This window comes from Elgaria multicarinata, chromosome 4 (genome assembly GCF_023053635.1).
Source record: "Elgaria multicarinata webbii isolate HBS135686 ecotype San Diego chromosome 4, rElgMul1.1.pri, whole genome shotgun sequence".
Lineage (NCBI taxonomy): Eukaryota > Metazoa > Chordata > Lepidosauria > Squamata > Anguidae > Elgaria > Elgaria multicarinata.
This window is the reverse complement of record NC_086174.1, coordinates 64,486,175-64,505,723: the sequence shown is the minus strand read 5'-3', so window position 1 is coordinate 64,505,723 and position 19,549 is coordinate 64,486,175. Positions and strand designations below refer to the sequence as shown.

The window sequence follows — 19,549 nt, the reverse complement described above, 5'->3', positions numbered from 1 at the left end:
CATTTCAATCGGGTTGAGGTCTGGACTTTGACTGGGCCATTGCAACACCTTGATTCTTTTCTTTTTCAGCCATTCTGTTGTAGATTTGCTGGTGTGCTTGGGATCATTATCCTGTTGCATGACCCAATTTCAGCCAAGCTTTAGCTGTCGGACAGATGGCCTCACATTTGACTGTAGAATACTTTGGTATGCAGAGGAGTTCATGGTCGAGTCAATGACTGCAAGGTTCCCAGGTCCTGTGGCTGCAAAACAAGCCCAAATCATCATCCCTCCACCACTGTGCTTGACAGTTGGTATGGGGTGTTTGTGCTGATGATATGCTGTGTTTGGATTTTGCCAAACGTGGCGCTGTGCATTATGGCCAAACTTCTCCACTTTGGTCTCGTCTGTCCAAAAGAAATTGTTCCAGAAGTCTTGTGGTTTGTTCAGATGCAATTTTGCAAACCTAAGCCGTGTTGCCACGTTCTTTTTAGAGAGAAGAGGCATTCTCCTGGCAACCCTTCCAAACAAACCATACTTGTTCAGTCTTTTTCTAATTGTACTGTCATGAACTTTAACATTTAACATGTTCTCTGAGGCCTGTAGAGTCTGAGATGTAACTCTTGGGTTTTTTGTAATTTCTCTGAGCATTGCATGGTCTGACCTTGGGGTGATTTTGTTGGGACGTCCTCTCCTGGGAAGATTGGCAACTGTCTTGAATGTTTTCCACTTTTGAATCATCTTTCTCACTGTAGAATGATGGACTTTAAATTGTTTGGAAATGGCCTTATAACCCTTCCCAGATCGATGGGCAGCAGCAATTGCTTCTCTAAGATCATTGCTGATGTCTTTCCTCCTTGGCATTGTGTTAACACACACCTGAATGCTCCAGACCAGCAAACTGAAAAAACTTTGGCTTTTATAGAGGTAGTCATACTTGCTGATGATCAATTAATTATGGGCATTTGGTTAGCAGCGCCTGTCTGCTACTTAGCATCTTAATTCCTATGGAAGCAGTAAGGGTGTACTTACTTTTTCACACATGGCTTCTCCATTTTGGCTTTATTTCTGTTAAATAAATCATGACACGGTGTAATATGTCATGTGTTGTTGTTCATCTGAGGTTGTATTTACCTAATTTTTAGACCTGCTAAGGAACAGATGATTGTTATTATGTCCTGATATGTAAAATCATACAATTCCAAGAGGGCATACTTTCTTTTTCACATGACTGTATATTTGAAGCTACTGGGGAAAATCTTGTTTTACAAGATATATGTAGTTTGCCCCTTTAAAGTTCCTTTAATGGGAACTTCCTCTAGGTTTTGTCTATTATTATTTTTTAAAAAAACGTCTTGCAAACTTGTACTGTATCAAAAATAAATAAATAAATATCAACAAAGCAGCCTGCTCACCCACTCATGTAAATTCACTAGCTGGACATCCATAGCGTTCTCCTCTCCTCCCAGTGCTTCTTCAGGAAAATCCTAAAGTGGCATCCACTGCTTTTGCTTTTTGAATAGGCCATTTTGACACAGTTCTGGAATTCCCTCCCAATAATTCAGAGATCCCTTTTTGGACAGCTGAATCACATTATTACAGTATCCTCACGGGCAGTGCTTTACTTTGCCCTTTAGAAACAAATGTCAGCATTTACTTATAAGGAAAGTAAAGGGTGCACTAGAGGACCCCACTAGGGTGAAGTTTAAATCTGCTTCCTGCCCCTGATGACTATTGATATGACCCTAGCCATTAAGAATCAAACTTGTTCCTGCCTAAAAAGCCTCCTCTTAGGTTATTTCTTGGTCACACCAAGGGTGAGACCAAATGTTAGGAACTCAGAACTATCTTTATGTACATTAGTCCAAAATATAATCTCCTATTAAGTTTGTATTGGTACGTGCCTGTCTGTCTTCATTATTACAGAGCCAGTTGGGACATAGTTACTTTCTGCTCTGAATTGCTGTTTCTTGACATCCTTTTACATCTGTGAGTCATTGCAAATGCATCTCTTTCTGCTAAAACAAGACTGGACATGCTTTCCTTTATGTGAAAACTGGTTCAATAAAATTGCTGGCCTATACTGGACCCAAAATCAAACTCATTAAGGATCTAACATGACACCAAATCCCAGTATGGCATTATATAATACAGCTCCACTCTTTGACAATATCCTTTCCACTGGCTTGCACCCCCTTGAGAGTGATTCTGTCTAGTCTATATTCATTGAAATACAAAAAGGGAATTGTGCAACAAAGCTATTCCAAAATCCTTCCTATACAAAAATCCTCCCAAAATCCACAGATGACCCCAGTTTTCCCCTTAACCATTTATCTTGTGAAAGAAGGAAATGACACTTCTTTAGCTATTGTTCTTCAATTTATATTGGCTACTACTACTTGCTTCATTTTTCTTTAAGTGTTCACAAGATTATAGTTCCAGAGTTTGCTGGATTTCAGAGCCAATATAAACCAGGCTGTAATCTATTCATTTTGTTAGTATCAAAGGAAAGAAATCTTTAATAATAATAATAATAATAAATTTATTACCTGCCTCTCCACTTGGATCGAGGTGGGGAACAACAATGAATATAAAACACATTAAAAACTGATTAAAAACATAGTATACATGATTAAAACTAGGGCTCCGCTCCGATTAGAAGCGGAGAATCAGAAGCGAATTGGCCTGCTCTGCCTTGCCCAGAGGCGGAGTAGAAGCGGACCGGGGACCCGTAGAAGCACGGCGAAGAGAAGCGCCCATACGCGGAGCGCTTCTCTTTTCGCGGACCGATCCGATCGCCATTTTGAAAAATTTCACCCATAGGATTGCATTGCGGAAGATAATAGGGGATAACTGTGTTGTTTTTGAAGCCATCTTTCTGAAACTTCTTGTGCTTAGAGAGTCGTGGCTGGGGGTCATTTTGAGCCTACTCTCAGCTCTCTGCGTGCTGCGGTTCGCTTGCTAGAATTTTTGGAAAAATCGGGTAAAACAGCGGGAAAATATCTTTTTCGAAGGGCTGAGGGGCAGAGTCAACTCCCGGTCATGATCACATGATCCCAAAGTTGGAGGAGGGGATAGGCAAAACGGGTAACTTGGGATTCTGGGAACTTCTCTTTCTTAGTCTGAACGGACTTTTCCCAGTGTTTTTTAAAACAGTAGCCCCAACAAATGCACAAACACAACCTGAAATCATATACTAAGCCAATAATAAGAGATAGAAAAAGCACAGCACTGCTACCCACCCTAACTTTGGGGAACAACTGAATAGATGTGGTGCAAGGGGATGAGCTCCCCTAGGGCATCTCATCGTGGACGTGCCCCCACTCTCTCCTGTACTGGAAGGCCATTAGAGCCCTCCAAAGGTAAATCACTGGAGAGAATGCCTATCACGAGTTGAAGTGATCGTTTGCTTCTTAAAGACTAGTATCTAGACAGGACCAGTCAAATTGGCAGATGATTCCCCCTCCTCTTGGGCACGTCCACTCCCCTCTTACTGGTAAAAGTCAGATATAGCCTTTTTAAAAAAAATATTCTTCTTGTTTATTCAGCAACACTGCTGCTTTTAATTCCAGCCCTCCTTTGTTTATGTATTTATTTATTTATTTATTTATTCCATTTTATATGCATTACTGGCTTTGAAACTATCCTTGGCTCACTTCCTTGTGCACCCAGAAATGTCTGCTGCCAGCCTGCCTTCCCTCCCTCCTCCCCTGCCCATCTCGCAGGGATGGTTTGGTTTTTGTGTGTCTTGCTTTGACTCAGGGGAGAAATCCTTCCTGTGCTCAAGTTCCAAATCAATTTTTCAAGTGTGGAAGAAGATTCATATTTAGGTTTATCTCTACTCTCCAATTCATGGCATGTTGGGATTTCCTTTGAAATGGGCCCATTGAGCTGTCTGCAGATACTGGGGTGTCCGACTTTCATAAATTCCCCAAAAATCCAGGGATGATGGGATTGGCTTGAAACTTGGCATCCATGTGGACACATGGGTAAGCTGTCATGGGACCAAAGGTGAGGTTTCTGACATGCAAATTGACGGAGCTATCGAAAGGGGTGTGAATGGGGTGCCCGATTTTCAAATATTCCCCAAAAATCAGGGGATGATGGGATTGGCTTGAAACTTGGCATGCGTGTGTATACTTCCATGAGGTGTCATGGTGCCCAACTTGAGGTTTCTAACTTTAATAGAAAAAAGTTGTATACTTTTTTAGCTTTCAATGCAAGCCTATGTGGGGGGGGGAAACAGAGCTCCGATCCGGATCCGGAGTTCCGCAGCGGAGCGGAGCAGACATAGGCGGAGCGGGGGCAGAGCAGAGCGGCCCGATCCACAAATCATGGATCTGGAAGAGAAGCAGAGCGGGGGGGGGGGGTCTGTGCACACCCCTAATTAAAACATCCTAAAAAACATTCTAAAATTTCACTGGATAGGTCTGCAGGAAGAGATCAGTCTTTATTGCTTTTTTAAATGCTAAAAAACTGTCAAGTTGACGAATCTCCTCTGGCAGGCCATTCCACAATCTGGGAGCAGCAGAAGAGAAGGTCCTCTGGGTAATACCCATCACCCTAGTTTTGGTTGACTGAAGTAGATTCTTCCCAGAGGACCTGAGCATGCAGGGCAGATTGTATGAGAGAAGGTGATCCTGCAGGTAGCCTGGACCCAAACCATGTAGGGCTTTAAAGGTAATAACCAACACTTTATACTTTGCTCCGAAACTAATTGGCAGCCAGTGAAGAGATTTTAAAACTGGTCACCCCTAGGTGTACCAGTGACCAGCCTGGCTGCCATATTTTGGACTAACTGACGTTTCCGGACTAGGCACAAAGGTAGCCCTATGTAGAGCACATTGCAGAAGTCGAACCACGAAGTTACCAGCGCGTGCACTACCATCTTTAGGTCTTCTAACTCTAGCAAGGGGCGCAGCTGATGTATCAGCAGAAGCTGATAGTAGGCCCTCCTGGCCGTCGCATCTATCTGGGCTGTCATTTGGAGCGACGGATCCAGAAGCACCCCCAAGCTGCGAATGCAGTCTTTCAGGGGGAGTGTAACACCATCCAGAACTGGTTGACACACCTCCAAACCCAGGTTGTGGCCTTTGACAGCAAGCACCTCCATCTTGTCTGGATTCAGCTTCAGTTTGTTTTTCCTCATCCAGCCCATTACCGCCTCCAAGCATTCATTCAGAGGAGACACACTATCCTTAGCTGATGCTGTTGTCGAAGGCATACAGAAATATATTTGGGTGTCATCAGCATATTGATAGCACCCCATCCCATGCCTCTGGATGATCTCTCCCAGTGGTTTCATGTAAATATTAAATAGCATTGGGGAAAGGACTGCTGCCATTTGAACATTTTCTAAGCACCAGCAATGTGTCAGAGGCACTTCTGGGAGGTAGGCTTCCAAGGGCCTCCTCTATGAGCCCTCCTATCATTTAAGACTGACAGGAGAGGATCTGTTAAAAGTCACCAAGAACTAAGAACAAGAGAAATGCCCCTCACATTTGAGAATAACCATTGTGCACTGGGGGATTTAATGTTCTGCCAATGGCTCCAAGCCAGAAACAGGGGACTCCAGTAGGCTTCTGGCATAACTCTAGATACTGTTGTTTTTATACTGTTGTTTTTATATTTCTGATGGTTTTTTAAATTTTGTATACTTTTTAATGTTTACCATTTTTAACTGTTGTACACCGCCCAGAGAGCTTTGGCTGTGGGGCGGTATATAAATGTAATAAATAAAATAAATATCAATAAAATAAATACATCAATGTTGTAGCTGTCCTGTACATATACAGAAGCATGCTGCACCAATGTGGCATGTTAATGTCACTTCAGCACAAGAGGCCTCTGCGCATGCATACATAGTCTAGCCTACAACATCAAAATGCCCCAGCAGCCACAGGAACCCACTGAATTCCACTAAGCTCAGTAGAATGTAGTTGGGACATTCCAATTCCAATGAACTATGCAGTCCGATATACACAGGGGGGAAACTTTTTAAAATCAAATTTACTTTCTATTTTACATGCTCACATGCCCCACATTTCTTGCATTTATTAGGGATGATTTTGTTGAGTAAATTCCCCGTTCATTTTTATTCAAGAGGCAATCTATTAGGTCTGTTGCACCCTATCTGTGTTGTAGCCATGCCAACAACTTTTTCCTTCCCTCTCTGAGTTGGCAGCAATCGCAAAGTTTATGCAAAGTGACTCAGTATTATAAAGCAACAGGAACATGGACTGTTCCAATGGAAAAGGAAAAAGTGATTCATAAAACTGACATTGCTCTTGAAGTATGAAACTCATCTGAGATTTTGCAGGTCTACACTCTGCCACCAAGCCATTTATGAATCCTGCCTCTTTTAGTGCCAATGAGAATTCTTCATGAAGAAAGAGAAAATAATAGGTACTATCTTACAATTAAGTGAGAGTGTTTTCCTTGAGGGGTAAAATATTTCCTATGAATGGAAAATATAATGGACAAAGAGTTGCCTGAATGCAGTGAGGAACTGGATGCAGGTAAACAGACAGACTGGGGGGGGGGGGGGGAATTAGACAAGATTGACGCTCCGTAGGTCAGTAAACCATCTAATCTGGGATTGGGGGTACAGCTTGTTCTGGATGGGGTAGCACCTACTCTGAAGGACCTGGTATGAAGTTTGGGGGTGCTCTTAGATCCAGCACTGCCCCTGGGGGATTGGATGACAGCAGTGGCCAAGGATGCCTTTGCCCAGCATCTGCTGATGCACCAACTGCACCACTTCCTGGGGAAGGAAGCTCTAGCCACAGTTTAGATTCCTGCTGACATTTCTGTAACTTATTCTACATGGGGCTGCCCTTAAAAAGTGTTCAGAATCTTTAGCTAGTACAAAATATAGCAGCTAGAGTTTTGGAAGCAGGATGCTTTGGAAACAACATTACCCTGGTCCTGGGTTAACTTCATTGGCTTCTATGGGTTTTTTCCAGACACAATTCAAAATGCTAGTTTTGACCTACAAAACTATTTGGGACCAGGTTATCTAAAGGACCATTGCCTCCCATATAAACCTGTCCAGCAATTTACCATCATCATTGGAGGCCCTGTTATACATCCTGCCCTTTAGAGATGCCAGATTGGTGGCCTTTTTGGAAGCCAGGGGCACGCTGGGCCTTTTCGGTAGCTGCACCTGAATTGTAGAATTCTCTCTCAAGGACGGTGTGATTAGCTCCCTTGTTTCTATTTGGTATTAAAGTCTGTTATATTCCATCAGACTATTAATGCTGCTTGATGTTGTTTTATCTCACTCTCTAACTTCAATTTTTATCATAGCTATCAGATTTTAATTTATGGTTGTGCACCTGTGCCTATTGTTTTTAATGTTATTTTATTATATATAGCCCTGGATGGATGTTAAGCAGAGAGTGGAATTCATAAATGAAATAAATAAATAAATGAATAAATAAGCAATGCAAACTTATTTATGCCACTTGGGTGGAACTTAGTTCCTCTGTGCTAGAAGAGGGAGATGCTAAGTATGAAATAGTGAATGCATTCTTAAAAACCAACCAACAAACAAACTCTTATTTATTTATTTATTTAAGCATTTTATACCACTTTTCAAGCTTAACATTTTGCTGGTGGCATATACTACAGACATAACCCCAATGGCCAGTGGCAAACTGGCACCATAAGGAGAGAATCTGGGTGGTGCTGTGGGTTGTGGCAAGGGCTAAGTTAGTTCCAGTGCCAGCCTCATGTTTTTGAGGGCCCTTGGGCAAAACACCCCCAAAGCCTCCCCCCCCCAGTGAGTCTACCTTCTCACCACCATTGTCACTAGCTGCTGCTTCTTTTCATCCACTTTCTCATCACTGCTACCACTTGCTTGCTTGACAGGCAGAGAGGGTTTTCCCTTTTAACTCACCCCAATTCAAGTCCCATGCTAGAACTCTGTCAATTTTCATGTTAGAACCCTCAAATTAGGCACCATGACACCTGATCCATGTATACACATGCATGCCAAGCCTCAAGCAAATCCAAGTCTCCCTTGATTATTGGGGGATTTTTGAAAATCTGACACCCCAGTATCTCAGGGATTTTTAAAGCTGCAGACAGCTCAATGGGCTTTATTCATGGCCATTTCAAAGGAAATCCCAACATGCCATGAATTGGGGAGTAGATAAACCTAAATGTGAATCTTCTTCCACACTTGAAAAATTTATTTGAAACTTCAAAAAGTCTAAGTGAGTGCAGGAAGGACTTATCCCCTGAGTCAAAGCAAGACACACAAAAACCATCCCTGCAAGGCGGCCACAGAGGAGGAGGACAGGCAGCACTGGGAGCAAGCATGCCGGAGGCTTGTGGGGTTGAACCACAAAGCCCATTATGTAGTACAGCTCCCAGGCACCAGGCGGGCAGAGAGGCAGGCAGAGATGCCATAGATCTATGGGGAAGTCAGTCCCAGCAGATACCCCAAAACAACAGCACCCAGGCAGAGGTGGGAAGGCAGGCATGGAGCAGACATTTCTAGGGGCACAACGAAGTGAGCCAAGGATTGTTTCAAAGCCATTAATGCAAACCATCCCTGTCAGGCGGGAGCAGCACAGAGAGATGCCTTTTCTTTTGCATCCCATAACTAGGAGGCTAGGAGGATAAGAGTAAAGCTTTGTGATCCTTGCTTCAGAGTTGATTGACTGCATTGTGATCACAGCCATTATTAAACAACAACAAAATAATAATAATGTTAACAATAGCAGTACTAATTAATATTAATAGCAATAATAATAATAACAACAACAACAATAAGGAGTTGAACCACAATGAAAACCTGCCTGACTTCACTGAAGAGGAAAAGCCAGGACAGCTTGGGTTATGGGGTGTATAAATATAAAATGAAATAAATAAATAAATAAATAAATAAATAAATAAATAAATAAATAAAGGAGGGGTGGAATTAAAAGCAGCAGTGTTGCTGAATAAACAACAACAAGAATTTTTTTTAAAGGCTATGTCTGTCTTTTACCAGTAAGAGGAAAATGGACGTGCCCAGGGGGAGGGGGAATTATGCCAATTTGACTGGCCCTAAGTAAGTACCAGTTTTTAAGAAGCTACCTGACACTTCAACTCATGACAGGCATAGCTTCTCCACTGGTTTATCTTTGGAGGGCTCTGATGACCCTCCAAGCACAGGACAGTGTGTGTGCACTGGGCACGTCCACATGCCCTAGGGGACCTCATCCCCTTGCACCACATCTATTCAGTTGTTCCCCAAGGTTAGGGTGGGTAGCAGTGCTGTGTTTCCTATCTGTTATTTATTTGCTTAGTATATGATTTCAGGTTGTGTTTGTGCATTTGGTGGGGCTACTGTTTAAAAAAACACTGGGAAAAGTCCGTTCAGAGACTAAGAAAGAAAAGTTTCCCAGTATCCCAAGTTACTAAGTATCCCATTTTGCTCATCCACCCCTCCAACTTTGGGATTGGAGGATGCTTCATCAGGTGATCATGATTGGGAGTTGAATCTGCCTCTCAGCACTTCGAAAAGGTAACTCTCCCGCTTTTTTTACCCTATCTTAAAAAAATATATAGCAAGCACACCACAGCACGCAAAATGCTGAAAATAGGCTCAAAATGACCCCCCACCCACAACACTCTAAGCACAGCGAGTTTCAAATAGATAGCTTGAAAAACAAAAAAGTTATCCACTAATCTTTTCCACAATGCAATCCTATGGGCAAAAAAATCCAAAATGGTGGGCGGAGCGCTCCGCGAAAAGAGAAGTGATTCGCTTATGGTTGCTTCTCTTCACCATGCTTCTCCAACCCCCTGATCTGCTTCTCCTTCGCCTGTAGTGGAGGCAGATCACCCCGATCTGCTTCTGCTTCTCCGATCCGAGGAGAAGCGGATCACACGCCTACTTTTTTATATGACTCATTTATCATCATTCCCTACTCATAGTTGTTTATGGGCTCTTTAGATTACATTGTGACCCTCCAGTTTTGCTTCTGTGTCTAACAAGCACTTTCGGCAAGTTTTTTTTAAAAAAAAAAAAAACGGGGGAAATGCTCCATTTAAAATGCTTTTAACCTGTTGGTTGTTTTATTATGGTTTTAATTTTTGTGAACCGCCCAGAGAGCTTCGGCTATTGGGCGGTATGTAATAAATAAATAAATAAAATAAATAAATAATTTAATTGTGAAAGCAAAAGAAGGTGCAATCTTCTCTTGCACATTTGTACTATTCTGCTACACTACAGTGCCAACTAGAGGGTACAAACATAGGAGCAGAGGAAGCTGCCTTCTACTGAGTCAAACCCCTAGCCCAGTATTGTTGACACTGACTGGCAAAGGCTCTCCAGGGATTTAGGCAAGATTTTTTTCCTATCCTACCTGGAGGTGTCAGGGATTGAACCTGGGACCTTCTGCATGCAAAACAGGGGATTTAGCACTGAGCCAGGGCCCTCCCATTTGTAGCAGAAAAGCAGGAAAGGAAACTCTCCTTGTGTAATGCCCGGATCTCAATTTTGCAACAAAACTGAAAGTAGATACAGCTGATTAATAGCCAATAAATAGCCTTGTGTAGTAAAGCTCAGCATGAGGGTAGAATAGAGCAGAATGTTTTGGCCAATTCAGCATTTCCCATCATAGGACAAAACTGTAGCTGCTAAAATTGTCCTTTGTATACAGGTATTGCAGTCTATCTCATATCATATCTGGCAATCCTAAGAGCCAAGAAATATAAGATGTGGAAGAACAAGGTGATAAATAGCATTGAATGCAGAATTAAGAAATCTTCTCTCAGAATCACTAACATGTGTGTTGGGCTGAGAAGGAGCCAAAATAAACACTTTAATCCCTCTCTGCCTTGCTATGTGTCAGCATTCAATATGTAGCTCACTTAAATCTGCCAAAAGTGCTCAATAGATAGGGTGGTCATGTTACCTACTTTATAGATGACAGTCCTCTATTTGAAGCTTTCCTCCCTTTGAAAGACCATCCAGCCCAAGCCTGGTTTAAAGATAAAGAATCATCAGCAGGAAGAGTTAGAAAGGGGCCTTGAAGTTGCCCATCCACTGTCAGCACCTAGACAGCAGACTGGGCAGGCACAGTGGTCACAGTCTTTGCAACTATAGCGTGAGATGCGGCTTGTTGTTTTGGTTAAACTGAGAACTGTGCTTGGCATGTATTATTTTTTATTTCAACAAGCCAGCATCATAACCTACGAAGCTGGATTGTCTTGTTCAGATAATCTTAACATCTGTCTGAAGGGAATTGTATTCTAAACAGGGGAATTCTTAAACATATTGAGGGAAAACGGATGAACAAATTATATGAGTATTGGTCTGTATAGAGCCCTTATTTGGGTTCCTAAGCCACCACACCTTAAAAGTGGATGGAAGGTACACCAACAGTTGGGCAGTGCTGCCATTAATTCACATAAAACACTCAGATATGCAAACAGAATGGGGTGTACACAATCTGGTTAAGTCAGTTTTACATTCCAGTTACTTAAGCAGATTATAAATCCAGCAGAAATGTAATTTACATGATGAACTCATTGGCCATGGAGGAAGTGGGAAAACGAGAGCAAAAGCATTAAATTTGCACTAGAAAGATGCCTGTTATATAAAAAAAAAAGATGTGTCCAATGGTATTTCAAACACCCTAATAAATGCTCTTGAGGGTCAGAATAAGTAGACAGCATCCTTTTTTTAAAATTAAAGAGAATATTAATTACCTGACATACACATTTGTTTAATGGACTTGGTGTTAGAAATATACTGTCTGGCAGAGGCTTAGTGTTTTTCACATTTGTTTAGTTAGACCACAATGCTGCATGTGGACATATCTTTAGCCAAAGACATCTGGTTTACTTTTCATTTTCTAATTGGAAACAGGAAAGCTCTTTTGTCCTGTTTTGGTTTTGCTCTAATAGCTGCCACCTTACAGCCAGGGACAAGACATCTCACAGTTAAAGACTGTAAATGGAATAAATTGTCAGTACCAGAATAGCAGGTGATTGAAATATCTTGTGGCTTCCATGTGGTCAATACAAGGGAACAAAGATGAGTTGCTTTTGTTCTAAAACCGAGTTTACAATATAATTTGCAGGGGATGGTCCTGTATGAGCCCTGTGTTCATTGCTTGGAATTTAACTGAGCTTTATTTTAGAGCCTTATTGAATTCTGCAGAAGCAGAACCATTAAGACCAGAATCAATTGGGCGGGATCCAATTGATAATCTGGAGCTCTTACTGTAACAGAGAATCGGAATGATCGCTTTTGTTAACTTTTCTCCCAAGGACTTGCAGAGACAATTTTGAGCCAATGTACGAGGGCCATACGCATCAACGTAGGGCTGGCAGTTCTTTCACTGGCTTCAGAGTGGCTTAAATTAGGGATTGAGAAAGATTTTGGAGTGTCACTGCCCCCACCCCCACCCCAAAACCAAACTCCCCAGTTCAGAAATCCCCAAATTATTACAAGCAAAGTCCAATCTCCATCAAATTTTGCCTTGGTATTTTTATTTTTATTTTGCCTTGGTGGGTGAAATGGCTGCCAATTTCCCTCCTCCCCACTTCTCCATACGTTCACTCACTAACTAGGCAGTAAAGTAGGGTTGAGGAAATCAGAAGCAGTGGCTACAGCCAAAGGCTGCTTCCAGGCAGTTCCTGCATTCTCTGCTGTTCAGGAAAACAAACTACAGTTCCCAGATTTGGGGGCTGTTTTTCAATTCCTCACACTGCTATGAGAATTTGAGCATTGTTGTGGTCTTCCATTTATGTGCCTTGTATTAGGATGTCATCCTTGAAGACAATGGCTCAGTTTAGGACTGAGGTATTCTGTCATCTTTTCAAAAATCTAGAGAGCATTTACTCCAAATGGCAAGCATTGACAACAAAAACTCCCAAAGGGTGTGATAAATGTAGTCAATGTAGTGCTCTGATTTGCCAAAGAAAAACTACTTGAGGCAGCCCATTTGGGAAATAGTTTGGCCTCCAGCATTTTCAGGAGTAGTTCCTCCAGTGTTGGAAGTACATATTTTTCTCTAACTACAGCTTCATTACACTGTTAAAGTTCTACACAGATGTCTATTATCTAATTTTCCACAATGACTGGGAACATTGGTGCACACACCATGAGGTTGGCTGCGTGATTTCCTTAACTTTGCCATGCTCTATCCTTTTCAGCTCCCTTTACAACTGTAAAGCAAGGGAATGAGGATTCTGTGTTTGTACACTGTATGGTTTGCCATCAGGTCATTAAAATGTTTATAGGTTCTCCTTTTTTTTGTCTCCAAATGCAGTTAATAGAGAAGATGACAAGGCTTCCTATTTCTCCTGCTGTTCTCAGTTGTCCCATTCTGGAGTACTCTGTGACCGAGGAATTATGGCCTCATTTCCTATACATGGTGAACACAAATGACTTCCTTTTTGTAGCTTGTTTGTGTGGTAAAGCACCCAAGACAGAGCAGGCATGCATATATATAATCTTGCCTTATACAGGTCTTTGGGGAGGGGGAAGTTTCTAGAATTATCTGTAGATCTCCTCCGAAATAACTAAGACATCAATTTTGAAATTAACAGTTGTCCCACAAAGAGTTAAGTTTATCTTATAATATGTCCTTTGTATGTCCTTACAAAATATGTAGTCTAAGAGAAATAGGATCTCAACTGTTGTGGTCACTTCTTGCACCATCTGGGTACCACCCATGTTAGCTAAGTTCCCCATTTTTGAACATTTCCTGCACCTTGCTGCTCTAGCTAGGCAAATCCCTCTAATGTTGTGAACATCTCCACATGCTCAACAATCCTTGTCCAAATACATTCTGATATTGACCCTCCAAATAAACCATTAGATGAAATCAGAGGACATTTCAGATGTGCCTTAGCAATTCAAATAAGGGAGTTCCATCATCCCATTGATAATCAAAACTTCCATTTACAGCACTTTTCAAATTGTTCGACCAAACAGGTTATTTATATTATTATTTGCCTGTGCAATTTAATTTATGTTGGAAAAACAGCTCGATGTATTCGGACATTGATTGTTGAGCATCGCTCAAAATTAAAACTGCTAGTACAGGACTTTATTGACTATTCTCATCAGTACAATGATTTCAGATTTTTGGTGATCGATAGGATCCATATGCACAACCACAACTGGTGTGATTATGACAATTTACTCCTAAGAAAAGAGGCGGAATGGATTTTTAGATTAAATTCAATACAGGCTAATGGCTTAAACATCAATATAGAATACTCACTGTATTTGGGTTAGTTACGGCTGTTTTCATTTGAGCAATCAGCCTTTACTGATATAAAATGTCCTTGAATTTACTAACAGCTACCAGCTGTAATGAAAAAAATCACCACGACTTGAGGCTTTACAGTTCTGGCCGAGACTTCAAATTACTATTGCCCTATTGATGTTATGATTATTATTATATCAGATAGTTCATATCAATATGTATACTTTTCTACAGTGAGTTTCAGTGTGGAATTGAGGAATGGGTCCCTCTATCTGTCCACGGCAATAGCCTTCTTGATGGTGGTGAGTTCACAATACTTTACATAAACAAAAAATAAAACTGGATGTGTAAATCTTCCTCTGGGATTTTCACTAAAATTCTATCTATTATTAATTATGTCTTTGCAGTTAATAATCAATAATCTCTGAAGAAGCAACTCGCGAAACAGGTTGAAAATATACCAGAAGCCTGTACTTCTCTTTATATATGACATTGTAAAAACTGCTTATTTCTTCTGTATAAAATATTTCTGTTCAGCGTTGTCCCATGTGGTTTTCACCTCCACTTCTCAGCCATGCTGTCTGAAACAGTGGGACCTTTACTGCAAGGTAGGTTTTTTGTAATTGATGGGCTACTTTTCCACTCCTTTTGCAGAGATACTAGGTACAGATTTGCCCTTTTTAAAACAGTTGCAGCTGCTGCTTCCTATGTTTTGTGAAGTAGAGGTTAACTCTTTCAAGTCATTCCTAAATTGTCTTTACTTCCTGAACTGGGTTTTGATCAACTCAGATTGTCTCGTTATCTTCTCTATTAACTGCATTGTTTCAGGAAGTCCTTGGCCTAGAATTCTAAGCACCAATTTATCAGCAAAAGCACAATAATCAGACTGTTCGTTCAGGATGCTAACAAATGACTCAAAAGATTCTCCAGGCATCTGAGTCTTTGACAGAAGCAGGCCCTCTCATAAACCACATTCCTCTTGGGGATGAGATGAGCATCAAATTTGGCAGGAACACACTCACAGTTGTGCTTGCAGCCCTCTTCAGCAAGAGTAAAGGATTTGTAAACATTGCTGGCTGAACTTGTTTGCACTATTCCTTCCTCCTTGTAGAGCTCTGGGGTTAGGTGAAAGCAAGCAATTTCCATTTAGGCTATGCTGCAAGATGATTAAGGCTGAAGGATTCTGGTGCAGGAAACAATGCCATTTTCTTTGTCTTGTTTAAAATCTGAGACTTTAAAATGTGATTTCTGATGCCATGTCATGAAAGGCTGCCTTAGAGGCACACTGGTCAGGAAATTAGACAAGAACTTTATTGTTTCTTTCCAACTAAAAACAGAACAAGAAATTCCTGACTCTACTCAGATATAAGTCCAAAGCCCCCTGGTGATTAAACTATATTTATTTATTTGTTGCATTAATATCCCGCCTTTTTTCCTCCAAGGAACCCAAGGTGGCATACATAATCCTCCCCCCCTCTCCATTTTTATCCTCACAACAACAACCCTGGAGGGAGCTTCGGCTATTGGGCAGTATAAAAATGCAATAATAATAATAATAATAATAATAATAATAATAGGTTGAGCTGAGAGTCTGTGACTGGCCCAAAGTCACCCAGTGGGTTTCCATGGCTGAGTGGGGACTAGTACCCAGATCTCCCGACTCCCAGTCCAACACTTTAGCCACTACACCACACCATCATGACACTATCCATACACATACCTTTCTAGCTGGGATTAAGTCCCAGTGAACACTGTGGAACTCAGGTCCAAGTAAACATGCACAGGATTGCATTGGTAAACACTTATATATTAATTTCCAGTATTTTTACCCTGCCTTTCTATATGAATAATTAAGAGCACTGGAGCCTCCACAAAGTGGAAGTGTGGAAAGCAGGGCTGGTTCTATCATTACACAGGCTCATTCACCTGTACCAGGTGGCAGAGCTGGAAGAGTGGCAAATTGTGCCACTTTCCTCCTGCCCCCACCAGGATGGCCCACTGCTGCCACTCTGCTGCACAGCCCTGCCAGCCGCTCTCTCACTGTGGCATTTCCTGCAGCAAGACAGTGACTGGTAGGGTTCACTGGGCAACCTACTGTACTCCTCCCTTGTGGTCCAGCCAAGGGGCACCCATGAGAGGTCAGCCAAACTATCATGAGAGTTCAGCCAGCCTTTCATGGGAGCCTCACAACTGGGGCACAAGGCGGGAGTGGCTAGGCGGGCAGCCTGATGGGCTAGCCGAGTGAGTGAGTGGCTGAGTGGGTGGCAGCTGCAGCACTGTCACTGCCTCACTTGAGATGGCAAGATACTCTGGACTGAGCTTGATGGAAAGGGAAGGCAGGGAATCAAACATTTCATGTGAGCTCTGCAACAACCAGATGACAAGAAATCCTTAATGGCGATTGTAACAACATATTCCTGAGGAGTAGAGTCTAGTAAAAGGAACTCTTTGATTATTATTTTTAATTGCCTTTCATACTATACTGACAGTTGGTATTCAGCTTGCTATGAAAAACTACAATAGGCCTTCTTGGTAGAAGATGTCCACTTCTGAAAACTGCATGGTATTCACGTTGCATGCATTACATTCAACAACTCTACAAATAAGTGCAAATGAGAGTGGGCAAAGTGGTTTTGTGTTCCTTGACAGATAAGGAAGGTTTTCATGGCAGTAGTTTTTCAATGTAGCCTTTCCATTTTTAATTGTGAAGTTTGTCAGCACTGCTATGAACAGCAAAAAGAAAAGATGCAGATACTGCTTGTTTAGAAAATAATTCCAAATTATTCAAGCTACAGCCAGTCAGTTCAGGATTCTGTGGTCCAGTACTAGCACTTGAAAAACTTCCTCTGTGTTAACCTTGACAATCCCGTTGTTGCTTTTTAATTCAATTACTTACAGTAGTTTAGAGGAAGCCTGCTTTTCCCCTCATTTTCATGAAGAGCTTACTTATTTATTTTCAATATCTATATACCACTCTCTATTCAAAATTTCAGAATTGTGTACAAGATAAAATAAAGTTTAAAAACCAGAATAAAACACCTTAAAATAGATTTTTTTTAAAAGAAAAACATGAAGTGCACCATGGCTGGTCATCAAGGAAAGTCTTCCTGGGACAATGACATTTTCAGGAGGCACCAAAAGAAATACAAAGTTGGCACCTGCCTGACCTCCAGAGGCAGGGAATTCCATAGGAGTGGGGCCACCATGCTGAAGGCTCTTCCCCTTAGCTAATGACACCAAGGGCACTGAAGTCACCTCAATGTGGAAAAGTGTATAAGGATGGGGGAAAGGAAAAGAAGCTCATAATATTTTAATAATAACAATCTGCAAATATTAAAATGCAAAAATATCATAACTCATAGTGGAGGGTCAGAAAGCAGCATCAAGGAAGCCAATATAGAGAAATCCTGATCCTTTCTTGTATGCAGAAATGCTGTGTCTGCACTTCCTTCAACTCATTTGTCCCAAAACATTTTTCTAGTTCTTTTGACACCCTTTTGGAGGAATAGCTTCTTATCAGGGGAAAATGCCAGTGGTGCATGGGCCGAATGCAGATGCTTGCCAAGGCTGCCAATATCAATAGACTAGGCAAAGAAAACCTCTTTTACACAGTACAAAATACCATCAAAATACTATAATATACCATCTATGGATTCTTCTGATTCCACAGAATCCTATGCAATGAATTAGACAAACTCTCAGCTGCAGTAGTTCGGAACAGGAGGGCAGAACTGGAAGAGCAGAACAGGCAACAATCCTATATTCACTTATCTAGGAGAAAGTCCCATTGAACTCAATGGAATTTATTTTTGAGTAGGCATACATAGACTGCACATAAGAAGTCCCATTAAACTCAATGGGACTTACTTCTGATGTGAAACTATGTTTCTATGAAACCTTTGCATTGTCTTTTATCAGAGTCCTTTTTGACGTAACAGTCGTAAGAGCAAAGCAAGAACAGTTGCATCATTTGCCACAAAGAGCAACATGATCTGAAATGGTCCAGATGATGCCTGTCATTGCACTGTGTTACTAACACAGCTATCAGCTCAGAAGACTTCTGAATTTCACAGAAGTCTTCTTTACTTTAGGCTGAAGAACAGTGATTTCTAACCTTACAAATAACAGCACTGAGGTGAGATCTCTAAACGTATTAAAACTGCTGCTCCAGGGGAATAAAGACATTGGCCCTGTTCAGACAACACGGTAAACCATACTGCTTGACCACAAAATGGTTAAGGGAATACATTGACCTTAATGCATTCCATTAACCATTTTGTGGTTAAGCAGCGTGGTTTAGCGTGTTGTCTGAACCAGGCCAGTGTGGTGTCAGCTTAACCCACCTCACAAGGTTGCTGTGATGATGATAAAGAGGCAAGAAGGCAGGGAGAACCATGAATGCTTCCTGTGTTCCTTGGAGGAAGGGCAGAATAAAAACAAACAAATGGTCCAGCCTACATTTGAAGAAATAGTTGTGAAATTGAGGAAATGATCCCCCCACCGATACGGCTTTGTTCAGTCTCATCTTTTTCCTTTCCTTTTTTCTTTTTATTTGAAGCATTAAAAAAAGGAAAAAGGAAAGAAACACCCAATTCGGATCATTTTTCTCATGCTCCAAGACTTTTGCATCTGCGATGTAATTAGCACATTTCCTATCAATAAGCATTACTAAAACCAAAGAAAGAAAGAAAAGGATGCCCCAGCCTCGCGAACTTTTCAGAGCCACACCGAGTATTTGTTAAATACCCGTGAAGTCTCCACGACCACGATCATTTTTTCTTTCCTTTCGTATTTTTGTTTTGCTTTGCCTTTACCTCGAATCGACTTAGACTTGAGCTCTTCGAGCGAGACTTCTTGCGGAGATACACCGAGAAGAACCTGCGCACCGTGAACTTCTTCATATTCATTTCCATCGCCCCGTTTGGGACCGGCGCTGCAAAGCGGCAGAAGGCGCCGCAGTGGCCGAGCGACGCGGGCTAGGGCATGCCGCTAGTCTCCGGCGTTAGATCCACCCGAGAAAGAAGGAAAGAAAGAAAGGGACGGCGGGCGGGCGGGCGAGTCTTCCTCCGTGCCCCCTGTCGGATGCATCCAGTCCCGGAGGAGAGCGCGGAGGCCCTCGGAGGCACACCTCAAGCACGCGACTTGCTGGCCGGAAAAGATGAGACGCCGTTTCCCTCTGCTTTGGGTCTCCGCCGCCGGTGTTTACATTTCATCGCTGCAAGCCCAACTCTCGCTCTGCCTCTCCTCCGCCCTCTTTGTGTGCCTCCACCCCCCCCCCTCCCTCGCTCGCCTTCGGTCCCTACTACGTCCAATCGCAGCCGGCTTTTCCTGCCCGCATAACGAGCGCT

At 42.0% G+C, this 19,549-nt stretch overlaps 1 protein-coding gene across 1 annotated transcript in view; it reads right to left on the bottom strand.

Moving 5' to 3' along the window:
* RPS6KA2 (ribosomal protein S6 kinase A2) overlaps positions 1 to 19,224 on the bottom strand; it is a 148,535-nt gene extending 129,311 nt beyond the window's left edge. The window contains exon 1 of the mRNA XM_063124454.1: positions 19,016 to 19,224. Coding sequence (XP_062980524.1) covers positions 19,016 to 19,114 — 99 coding nt within the window. The 5' untranslated portion in view covers positions 19,115 to 19,224. The remainder of the gene's footprint in view (positions 1 to 19,015) is intronic.
* Positions 19,225 to 19,549: the final 325 nt, after the last annotated feature.